Raw genomic sequence first — 12,967 nt, 5'->3', positions numbered from 1 at the left:
TGACATACATGATCATTTCAACTGCATCAGTTACAGGTAGGGTTTCAGCTGTCCAGCTGGGAGGTCATAGTTTGGAGGAGGTTGAGGAGAGATCCTCTTTTATCAGCAGTAAGGAGAAACCACATAATGATGAATAAAGATTTACCAATATATATACACACATATATCTATATGCATATCTGTAATGAAAGATGTACTTTGAGAAGTATTGAAGGAATTATGCTTTTGTAGCAAGAAAAAAAATGTTGTCTTCTGTAAAGATGACATCAGAACCTGTTCCCTGTAATGAATTCTGAAAAAATGTAGTTAGCAACTCTTCTTCACACTCATTATTTTAGGACAATAAGAATACAGAGTACCTACAAACATTAGTCAACTATTTAAACTAGTGATTATTTTAGAACCTAAAATACTCCTTATTTCTGATGTTAAGGAAAAACCATGTTCCTCCAGTTTTGTAATGCTGAACAGGTATTATACCCTATGCCAACAATTTAGTCAGACAGTCAGAGCATAGTGCTTGGTAGATCTCAATCCTTATTATCCACCATATCATAAAGGTACTTAAACTAGAGTAGGAAAAAAAAAAAACAACCCACATACTCTTCTATTTTGAAATTATTACTTTTAAGAATGACCTGCTCAATCTGAGAATTTAGCCAGGTGGAAGTATTAAAGTAATTCCAGCGGCAATACACAAGCAAAACACTTTGAAAATGCCTCTTGTCCCATTCTCACCACCATTTAAAGAGTTCCCTAACAAGAAAGGAGTGCTGGATTTTGCAGGCAAAATCCCATAAATGTACATACATTGTATAAAGTATGCAAAGTGAATAATTCATAAGTGTCTTTACAATTTGTCAGTTAGAAAATTCTTAGGTGAAACAATCCTAACACAACTATCATTTGTAGATGACGTGTCTCCCTGAGGTGACTTGAATTGTGGTGGAAGTGACTGAGAAGTGCTTGTGCTCATGTATTTAATGAAACCTGAAGTCTGTATGAATTGATTTCCTTCCCTGTGAAGGAAGCCTCTTCCAACAGTCACTTTTTGTCTATTATAAGATTACCACTTACTGGACACGTTTAAATTAGGACATACACGATACAAGCAATTGAAAGGGAAATGATCTTTAACCAGTGCAAAGATTAATGTGCCTGCACTCAGGTGTTGGGAGTTCCTAGCACAGTCAATACGACCAAGGCAGGGCAGCTCAGCAGGCCAGGCACTGCACATTTATTTCAGGGCAGGATAACTGCTCCTCGAGCTAGGTTGTAGTGCCTGGCTCCCTAATGACTGTAATGGGAGCTCATTCCTGCTGCGCTGGTAAAACATACAAACGTGTCTCATCTTGAACTGAGCCTCATCCTGTACAACTCCAACTCTCAAATACATTTGGCAACTCCAAAAGAAAACGAAGGGTTTCCTTGCACCTCCTAGGCAGTGGGAAAGTACATCATACAAATAACTCCTAATTATCAGGGTGATAGTAGCAGTTATCCAGCTAAAGCAAGAGCACAAGCAACACCATCATCTATGTACTAATTTATAAAATCCTATTTTCAATAAATGCAATTTCAAAATCTTGCAGGCAGATTTCTTTGGGGAGCAAGAGAAGTTTTAACTAAAAAGTTTTAAACAAAAAGTTTTAAACAAAGGATCTGATGCAACTTTCCCATGCTTATTGCTATCCACCCTATGTCACTGTGTTTCAACGAGGGACTGGTTAATTTACAACCAGACTAGTAGAAAATTTGAAGTACCTGGCTGGTACGCGCCACCTGTTGGTACATGCCATAGGTTACCAGGGTGAACTTCCTACTCCTGATTTCTTCTAGGGCAAAACACAAACTAGTGCAACGTCCTTATCCTGACTCAAATCCCTCCTCCTTTCCAGTGCAGAAAACTTTCATATCTTCTTTATAAATACACACAAAAGCCATTTCCCTTTTTTATTAAGCCATCAAGACAAAAATTTATGATAGCTGGGGAAGGTTTTGATACCCTGAAGAGTGTCTGCTGTTGAGGGGGGCAAAACTCATTAAGTGAAGACCAAGACCCTCCTATAAACAGCGGGCTTCTGTGGGACTGTCTGGTACAAGGTTTGTTTTGTTTTATAAAAGAACAAACACTACCTATTGTTAGCACCACAGGGATCTATAAAGTGTTTGTAATCATACATATCATGCTGAGGAATCACATTACTAATACTCACATAGGGTTTTACACAGATCCGTAGTATGATAATTATGAACTTGTAAGTACACTCATTTTACAGTGCACTAATAAACTGTGGGGAAAGAGTTAGTGTTTAAACTTAGAATTTGGGACTACGATCTCTTCCTTTGGCTAGAATGAAAGCACTTGAACTGAGAAAGATATTTTGCAGTAGTAATACTAGGTCCCAAATCCTTCCTGTGTTATTGCCAGGGGGCAGTCTCCCACACAAATTCAGTGTTACAATATTGAATTGAAGCTGCTGTTTGAATAATACAGCTTAACATTATAGGCTATCACCAAAATAATATTTTTCTTGGTTCTTTTTTTTCCCCTGCTAAACAGTTACATTTCTTGACCTATCTCATGGAATTTTTCTGATATTTTTACAATGAGATTTTTTGCATTGCTCAACAGCAAATCAGACACAACCACAGGTCAAAAAACGTGGTGACGTGTACTGATACCTACAAACGGAAAATCTAAATTTTAATAACACTCTCTGACCAATTTTTTTAATTTTATATGTGACCATGAAAGAATTATTTATATGGAAACTCAAGAGGAAAAAAGAAAGCTGTTTGTTTTTTTTAATGAAATATGATTTTATAATAGTTCATTTGATTCTTATTGAATATAAAGCACTAGTCATTCAATGCAGAACTGGCTACTCATTTCAGATGAGGCAAAGACACAGCAAGCAATTTGCTTACTGTGGTGTTCTAACCCATTCTAAAGCAATGTAATTGCTAATCAGACAACATATAACACGGTGATATAAAAATGCCCCAAACACAAAACTATTTTTCAAGTTTATTTTGCATCCAGTAATGACTGAAGAAATGTAAACTTGTATATGAATCATGCAAGGAACCAGCACCTGAAATGGCAGTGCTAAAAAACCGTACCCTTTGTTGAAATCATCCTTGTCACTAGCTACTTATAAGTTAGAATGGAATTCATTTCCTCAACTTGGAAAGTTAGTTCTTTCAATTATCTGCCTAAGGTCTTCTTTAGTCAATGGAAAGAGATCAGTATCTCTAGAAGGCAAATCATTCTATGCCAAAACATATGTTTTAACACCAGACAAATAACTTTTAGATAGATAAAGTTCAGCTAGGATTTATCTCTTTGCATCCAGTGCTAATACAAATCCACACCGTGATCCAAATGCCTGAAAGAAAAATGTCTGGTTTCAATTGATCTGTTTTGCTACAGGGGAAATCTCAGTGTTTAACTCAATATCCAAATCCTTTTTGTTACTGTTACCACTTTAATTTATTACATCAGTGAAGCATTTGCCAAAACCACACACACAAAGCCTTTATTAAGCATGCAAACTAGACTACTTTTAGCCTTTTTTTTCCTTAGGAAGTTTTGATTTCTTCCTCTAAAATTATGCCTAAGTTAGATGGAAGGGATAAAATTAAAGTTTTCATCTAAACACACAACTTCTGCACGGTCCTACAATGACAAAACTGTGCAGACAACGCAAGTTTTTCCTCTCTAAAACCCTTTATAAAACAGATTTTTTTTTTCCCCAAAGATAGTAAAATTTGAAGAATAAGCTTTATTTAACTCTGTAGTTTTTGGGTTTTGTTTTTGTTTTTGTTTTTTTTTAAATTTAATTTAGACATTAGAGTTAATAGTGCAAACCAAAAAAATTAAATTAGCCATCCCGATTGAATCTCTGCAAGAAAGTGTTTGTTGAGTCACTAGGGCAAGTAAAAGCACGAACCACTAATTCTGTTAAAGAATTTAATATCATACAAACTACTTGATGCTTAGGAAAATTTTGCAAAATAACACAACAATCACATTTCAGGCATTTCTGACAGTGTAAGTGGGGGAATTAAGCTGTCCAAAAAGGTTTACTGAATTTACGTGTTTGGATCTTTTCTTCTTTATATTTTCAAACTTTCTCAATGCATTAAGATTCCTTTACAAACTATAAAGGTATATACTCTTAAGTGCATTGATTATGATGTTTTGGAAGAAGTCCCAGAACTCAGAGAACCGTTCTGTTATATGCTAAAATATTTTCTTGGGAATACTAGAGTTTTTCTAATGAGGTAGCACACTAAAGACATTTTGAAGGCCAACTATTCCTCAAATGATTTAGGCACATGAGACCTTAAACCTGTTTTGAATTTGGGAATCACTTTGAAACTTTAAAATATTTTCAAGCAAGTTCTGTTGCCTAAAGACCAACATTTCATACCTCAGTGGTTGGTTTATGAGCCACATTTCCTCCCAGGCAGAAGGTGCTGAGAGATAAGCTCCTTTAAATGCCCACAACCTAAAATACTGCCAGTACTCTGAAATACCAGAGCGTGTGCCCCAGAAGAGAACACCACCTGTGCCTGTGTCACCCTGGCAGACACTGGCATTTTAGCGTAAAATCCCTCTCCAAAGCAGCCAGGCTCTGGTTGGGCAAGCCAGACTGGTGGAGGAGAGCCACCCTGCTTGGCACTACTGTCATGGAACAGGAATCTTAGCTGGTGGTAAAACTTAAAGCATTCAAAATAAAAAATGATGGATATATTTTTCCTTGTTATTTTCTTTTTCTCAAGTAATATGAGAGAAAAAAGGTTGTTTTTGAAGCTGTGCTGTGGGTTCTTGTTCTGAACCCACGCAGTGGCTCTGACGGCTCAGCAGCTCCAAGAAACTTTGTTCACACATTGAACACTTTGAGGCCTGGAAAGGCCTTTGGCATAACTTCAATGTTCTGTACAAATTGTAGTGATTTAAAAAATAATAATAAATTTTTTTAAAAGTCAAAAGAGGACCTTCCTTTAAAATCATGCTGACAACACGCCAATAGCATAAATATTGCAGTTTTTTCACTTCCATCCTTAGTGATCTACAAATGAGTAACTATTTTGTTCAAACAATTTAGCAGGGCCTCTGCTATCTCACCTCACAAAATATGTAATATTGAATTCAACTGAGGTCCACTGTTAATGTATGATCAATGTTAAACTGTAAGAGGCAAAGAATCCTGAGTTGACATCAGGCACAATAAATATTCGACATTTATGTCAAGTAAATCTTACCACTCCCTGTGGTTTGATTTTAATACAAATTAATCAAATTCATTTCAAACTCCTCCTTTTTGACTTCTATTAAGCTTCCCTGCTCTGACCCACTCCACCCATACCTCACAGCTTTTCTTTCTATACAGAACTTCCCATGGTCCCTATATCCATAAATGCTTACATAATTTACATTTGTCACTGAGCCAGTGGAACAATCACAGTATCCCCCTTAGCCACAACAATACTTGCAAACAGGCTGGACATCCAAAAAACTCATTTCCAGTTTGTTCTATTTCCAGAAATAAAAATATTATTTACTTCAGTCAAAAACTTTTTCATTAAGGTAAGGCATAACTGTTTTTCAAAGTTCCATATGCACTTAAAGGTTATATGATACATTGATTCTCCATAAAAAGCCAGGCACCTTAATGCCTAACAGTATTGCCACATCATAGCACACAAGGGATAATAAATAACCTTAAAAAAAATCCAACTGGTCAACATATAGAAAGGAAAGATTTTATGGAAAATATATTCTTTCATATAAGAATCCTCCTGGGTTGCTTATTAGAAAGTAGTAATGAAGTCTTATTGGAGCTAATAGTGACTACAAAAAGATACAGGTCTGCTTTCAAAGGGGGAAAAAGTGACATAAAGAGACAATTTCCATCCAAAAGAGAAAAAATATTGTACAGGGTCTTATACTCAGAAGTTTATTCCTGACTGATCCAACAGACTAACAACAATCTGGGTGCTCTGTACTTCACAGCTGGCCGTCACCCCATAAGCACAAGCCCCATACAGCTTCCTTTTTAGTAGTTACAGGGGTAAAAATAAATAGATACATTTAAAAGGTTACTTGATCCTGCAAACATGATACAAGCTGGGTATTTGTTAAGATTACTTAGCTCACTAAGAGAGTTATAATTTCATATTTTTTATGTGTATAAATCTGAGAGACATATTACAGAAATACACAAGCAATCCAATTGCTCAGTCATAAATTACTTGATGGTTTTAGAGAGAAAGGGAAATGAAAATTTTAGCATGAATAAGCCAGATTGTCACAGCTCACTGAGAAGAAAAACAAATGATCATGAACCAGTGGTATTTTAAGAAGCTGTTATAGTTGGTGTTTTAGAAGTACTGAAGATGTAATATCTAAACAAAGGATTTGGGTGAGGGAGGAAAATAAGTCAGTAAGTAAATAAAAGTGGCTTTGCCAGCTTGTGCTCCTTATCACCAAAAGAAGAATCAAAGGTATCTGTCAAGCCACAACTGCTTTATACACATTCTCCCTTTGCAGCCTCTCTTTGTACCAGTGTTTTCGGCCAGAATAGTCAACGAGCGTTATACAACACTGATTACTCAAATAAGCAAGTGAGACGTAAAAGGAACTTCAAATTTGTCAGTGTGAGCAGAGGTGAAAAACAGATGCTGAAGATGAACTGAAGATACAGAGCAATATCAAGAACATCAGAAATATGGAAACGCAACTGAAACAAGCTACCAATCTAATTACTTAAAATGTACTTCAGAGACAAAAGGAAATTTTACAAACACACTTGAGAATTGGTTAATAATTTTAGCTGAGGAATGGTACAGTGAACTTTTTAATATATTTGATAATTAGGGTTCCACAAGTAAGACAGTATGTGTCCCATGGTCATTAAGTCATGAGGAAAGAAGCAGACGAAGAAAAAAAATGGAGAAGAGAAAGAGTACAAGACTTTAGGTGGATGGATGCCTTTGGTATGTAAGGACCCACTCAGACAAAAGCACATATATATCTTTATACACAGGCACGCAAGCAGAGAGCAAGTCTGGCTATGATGATACAGGACAAGCAGAGAAAACAAACTATTTTGTGAAGAACATTTGCATGGTGAAACAAATATCCAGTTCATCTGTTAATCCAAAAACAGTCATTTAAAAATAACCACTGACACCCACAATCTATTGTGAGTGTTCTCCAATTTGAAGCATAAATCAAAATAAAATCAAATAAAATACTAATCAGAAATGAGGCGTATTAGAACTGTAATATGACGGCTTCGGTGGCTTAGCATTTCCTAAGCCTGGATGACAGTGTATTTGTTTATGCACAGTATTATGGAAGAGTTATCTATTGAAGGTCAAATCTAGACAGATGTGCAAGGATTCAGAATGAATAACCAAGAACCTAGCATTTAAAGTAACTTTTTCTGCCATAGTAAAGGAAGTTATCTGGGCAGAGATCCATTTCCACTTGGGTGCCAGATACAAAATAAATCCCTTTTACCACCTTGTAGTGTCTGTGGCTGGCATTTGTAGTGCATGACAACAGTTGTTTTGAGAAGCTAGGAACAAAACCATAAAGACTCACCACAGGATTTGAACTATTTGCAAAAACCACTGATATATTTAGTAGATAAGCACAGATTTAGATAAGGGCTACATATAAAACAAATTTTTAGCCTAAATACCTTAAATACGTTTACATACACTGTGTAGAATAAGGTGCTGTTGTGTTGCAATTACAAATGTACGCGAAGGTTTCATACTCAGAAGTTTTTGTAAGAGCTTAAAAACAAAAAACCAACAAACCTCAAGCTGTTGTGCTACTGAACTTGTGCAGAACTCATTAAAATCTGTTGAGAAGAAATCATTAGCATGCATATAAGTAACCAGTCAAAGTCCAAGGATCATCATCAGGCAGCAGTTAATCAGCCCCTTCAATGATGAGAAAGTTCGGGAGGCGTTAGCTGCCTCCCGCTCCTGCACACAGACATGCTTTTTGCCTCCCGCCCCTGTTTGAAAGGAAGGTGGAAGGTAAGCCTGTCTCAACTGACACAGCTGGGGGTTTCTGTAGGACTGGGTCTCAGTGGTTTACTGGGAAGCCCGAAGCAAACACAGCCAACCAAGCAAGCACAGCAGTGTATGTCCCACTCTGGGGAAAGGGTGCACCCATAAATACAGATCAAGCAGAGAACAGTGGAACATGCTGACTGTCAAGGAGGTAATCACGCAAAAAACCTACAACACAACACCAACACGTGCACATGTGAAATGCTCCTTGATTTGCTTCCTTGTGACAGGTGGTGTGGGGGTTTACCCACAATATGAAGAAAGCTGATGTGTCCTTACAAATACACAAATATAACCCACAGGTATAACTCTCAATATTCTTCTCCAGGCAGTGCAAAGAACACATTTTCTTTACCAGCACAGTATCACTGCTAGCAGGCCTGGGGGGCAGACCAAGGAATTGCTGACATCTGTCTGAAGTCAGATACTAGAGGCCAGAGTGACTTCACGAGAGCATGCATCTCCTACAGAAAACATGCTGTGTTTTGGGAGAGGATGCAAAACAAGTCACTTGTAGCAGATATTACTCTCATTTTTTGATATGCTACTGAAGGACATGCTGATACTACATTTGAGAACAGGTGAAAATAATAGTACAAAGTGGCTGGAAACCTTACCTGTTCAGAGTAGCATATGTCCTTTTGCTCTTACCCTACTTATAACAACACTAAAAGCAATAGAGGACTTTAGGAAAAGTGGTGAGCAACATACTAAGTGACAAAAAAGCTCCTTATTCTCCTTATTCTGAGGTGAATAAATGTATTTCTATATGCATTCTTGTATGTGCAATGTATATCTACTTAAATTTCCTAATGTAAACTGTAGAACCAAGGATCTTATGTCAACTTTTACCTAGCTGGAAAGACAAAAACTGTGCAGCAATTGTAGCAGTTCTGTGGTGAAGACAGTTTCAACATAACTTTTTTATATGCTCCAGTCACCAAAAAAGCAGTTGGTTTACCTCTTAATATTAAGTAACGCCCAAGGTATCCCAGTGGGAGTGTTGAAAGCAGGTAGCAATTTCTCTCCAAGCTCTACTGCCTTCTTTCGGAAAACCTGGAAATTAAGAAGAAACAAAGTGTTGGAAAATGCATTCTTGCTCCCACTAAATTAATTTAGATAATACCATTATTGAGCGTATGGTACAAGTCATCTCAGCACAATGAAGCATCCCTGCTTTTTTAGACTGACGTCAAAGGAATGAAGCAGCACAACCTGTTTTCCATTACACACAGTAACAGAAGAACTTGTACAGCAGGATCAGACAGTGGCAATCCCCAGGTGACCTGCGTCTGGCATGACCAGCATCACACTAGAGACATCAGCGTGGCCAGATCTGCTCCGGTTTGCATAGAGCTGCTTGCGTGCTCCCCACCATGCCTGCCAGGAACTCTGGGGTCAGGGAGAGGGCTGCTGGCTGGGCACACTGCTGGATCCAGACCCGCTCGCAGGCAGCTAGCTCCCTGTCCCAAGCAACACCTCCTCCCAGAGCAGTGGGATGCAGCCGCAGAAATGCCGCCTCTCCTCTTTGTCAGACAGATGAATGGTGGCTCAGCATGCTGTGGGAACCCAGGCTGTGAATCTGCCATACTGCAAATGTGCTGTACAGGCAGTCTATGGCAAAAGCACCGCTCCCACCTCTCAAAAGAAAAAGTATGTTTTTGCAGCATCACAGTCTTTATGGACTCATACCCAGATGGTATCAATGCCACGATTAATCCAAAAATTGGAATATAATCCCACAGGTATGTGAGACTTTAGCACCTAAAGGGGTTTCAGCTTTCATCTTAAAAACATGAAGAAGAAAGACCCTAAATGCTTAACATATGCCCACAAGAAGGACAAACAATTTAACATCAGGAACTTTTATGACCAGCGTTACAGTTACAAAGCTAGAACAAAGAGGATTTTGCTCTCCTTCAACTGCCAGCCCAGCTCAGGTTACATTAACCTGACTTTCTGAGCACTGAGTGCTCTAGTAAGACAGTTTTTAATTAGAAGCAATATTGTTCCAACTTAAATATAGAAACCTATTTAGTGATTTCAGTATGTGGATGTTCAAGGACTATTTGCTTGGAATTACACTGGGATCCTGCACAACACTGAAAGGGATTATCCCAAGTGTAGTAGCCAAAATAGCAAAGTCACCTTCATCGTTCTCTCTTTCTAATAATTGCTCCCTTCAATTCATTTTTTTCTTCTCAGACATATTTATGATGAATTTTTACTTATTTATGTATTGGAAATCAACTTACACATCTGATGCATCTCGTGCTGTAGCCTAGTACAGTATAGCAAATTTTCGGAGAAGAAACAAAATGCATGTGTGCTTATGTGAATACATAAATAAAGACAGTTGCTGGTCAAAACAAGGTAATGAAGAAATTTCTTTCCACACAAATAAAATACAATTTATAAAATGCCACTTTCTAATGGCCACTTTGAGGAAAGGTATTTATTATTGAAAAATACATGATCAGGAGAGAGTATAAAACTCTGGGATAACACATTACCATAAAGAAGCTCCAGACTACCCCACAGTCTCTTCATATGACACAGATCTCAAGATTTCTGTGACAACAGTCCAAGATCTAGAATTACAGTACAAGATATTTTGAAGGAGGTTAAGTAATTTGAAGCCAAATTATGGCTGGAGTCTGAAAACTTTTTCAAGTGGATTGCATGTGAGTGCTGGAAGAAACTTTGAGCAAGGCAGCAGGGAAAACAATTTGCTTGGAAATCCCTTCATAATCCACATTGTTTCTGACTTCCCAGTTTACCAATCGCATGCATTCTGCTTAGAATTAGTTATGGACTTGTGATCTTCATCCAGCATATTATTCAGTCTCCCCAAGGGTTAAAACCTCGAGGGACACTCAGAAACAGTTGGTGCAGAATTATCTTGTAGATTTCCTTGAGAGGAGCAAGGGACAGTTAACCCCACCAGCAGCACACAAGCTTTCCCCTTGTTACACTACGCAGCCACATTTTTTCACTTTGGTCTGTTGAACCCAAACCTATGCTTTGCTCTTTCAGCACAAGAGAGGCCTCCTCAGCCTTTCACAGCATATGGTGTGATCAACTCATCAGTTTACCTTAGCACCTCTGCCCAAAAACACTGAAGTATTATCAGGAGAGCAATTTCCATGACCCTCCCAAGCAATGGGCACACAAGGACCTCAAATTTCTGTAGAAGCATCTGCTGCACAGCGTAAAACCCTATCTTCAGCCGTATGTAAAGGGGGTAGATATTTTATTTTATGGAATGTGGTTAAAGGTGCCATATGTACTTTTAAAACCTGTATTTAAGGACAAGAGGAGATCTCCCTTTCAAAAAGCATATAGATATTTACCCGTAGCAGTGGAGGAAGGCTCAGTAACTGCTGTACCTTACAGGCTGTATTAATCCTTTGTCATTAAAGAGATTACATGCAAGCTCAGAAAGGGGTCTGTTACCATAACTGCTTCTGGACAAAAATGTAACATTTTAGTATCTTAATTAAACATTTGATATAGAGCAATAATGCTTTACTTTCAAATATTTCTACAAATTCTCACATAGTTTTTCAATTCTATTGTATTTCTTTTATAAATTAACAACCCATTTCTTTCAAAATAAAATTGTCTACTTTGTGGACATGCCAAAAAATAAACACATCCGATATGAAGCAGTAAGGAAATACTGTTCGACATATGGATATGCAAGGAAGAAGTCATTCACTTCTGATAAGGACAGTGCTCTGACCACCAACATTAGAACAGACAGTGAAGCCGGGCATTCTAACATCTTTCTTGTCCAAAATGCACCTTCTCCAATGTAGTAAACAATTTTCCTAGTAGCCAACTAGGAAAAGAGAACTAAAAAATGATTTTTAAACCATCACACAAGTTTGGATCAAGTCGAGGTGAAGATGTACTTCTTGTTTACAACAGTATTTCAACAGGTAATTAGTAATAACCAATGCATGTTAGTGATTTTCCTTCCCCTTCCAAAGTTAAAAAAAATTTCAACTATGGACATTATCCAATTTTATATCTAGGGCTAATTTAACAAGCTGAACAACTGACTGCTAAATCACTATCTATTAAGTAGAACAGTATAGGCAAGAATGACAAGAATACAACACTCTGCATGACTGAACACAATAAATAGCAACTTCACGCAGCAAAACTGTGCTCTTTCAGCAAGGGTAAAAAGGTGAAGATTAATAAAGGAACCACTTTATTTTTCAATTTGCAGCTTTAGCAGTTAAAAAACAATAATATGAAAAGTGGGTGTTTTAATTATTGCACACCTTCCACAACATTCATTGTATTTTTCTTCTGCAGAAACTTCTAATATTAGACAACAAATAAATATTGTACAGGGTAAGATATTTTTTCAGATAATAAAAGTAAATAAACAATAGAGACTTCTCCTTAATATCTCTACTACTGACATGAATTTCAACTTTTTGCGAAGCCCTAATCTCTCCCCACTATCTCTCAAGTAAAGTAATTTTTTGGTAAGCAAAAATTATGACAACCTTTACTGAGATGCACAGAGTAAAGGGAGAAATGACAGAACACAAAACCTAGAGCCATTATTTGTAATAAAGGAAAAGATCTACAGCAAAATTTCCCATCCCAATGGTTATCTTGAGAGGTGTGAGGATTTTTCCTGGCCTCTCCTCATGGCTGCTCAGTCAGCAGTGAGGAAGGCTTACTTACACAAAGTACTCCAACTGGATTAGACCTGGCAGAAGCTGTCACAGTCCCACGCCTGCACCCACCCTTCACTCCACACTTTGTTCCCATGGTTTAAATATTTACCTACAAGTTTAAAAGTCTACAGGCCACTCCCAGGACCTCCATGACTTGCTCC

General features: G+C 37.6%; 1 protein-coding gene across 1 annotated transcript in view; it reads right to left on the bottom strand.

Annotated features, from left to right (window-relative positions):
- MAN1A1 (mannosidase alpha class 1A member 1) overlaps positions 1-12,967 on the bottom strand; it is a 152,165-nt gene that overhangs the window by 56,502 nt on the left and 82,696 nt on the right. Inside the window, exon 5 of the mRNA XM_074819238.1 lies at positions 9,065-9,159. Within this exon, the coding sequence (XP_074675339.1) occupies positions 9,065-9,159 (95 nt within the window). The remainder of the gene's footprint in view (positions 1-9,064; positions 9,160-12,967) is intronic.

The sequence above is a fragment of the Strix aluco genome, chromosome 3 (assembly GCF_031877795.1).
Source record: "Strix aluco isolate bStrAlu1 chromosome 3, bStrAlu1.hap1, whole genome shotgun sequence".
Classification (NCBI taxonomy): Eukaryota; Metazoa; Chordata; class Aves; order Strigiformes; family Strigidae; genus Strix; species Strix aluco.
Note: the sequence above shows the minus strand (reverse complement) of the source record. Positions and strands in the feature narration are given on the sequence as shown.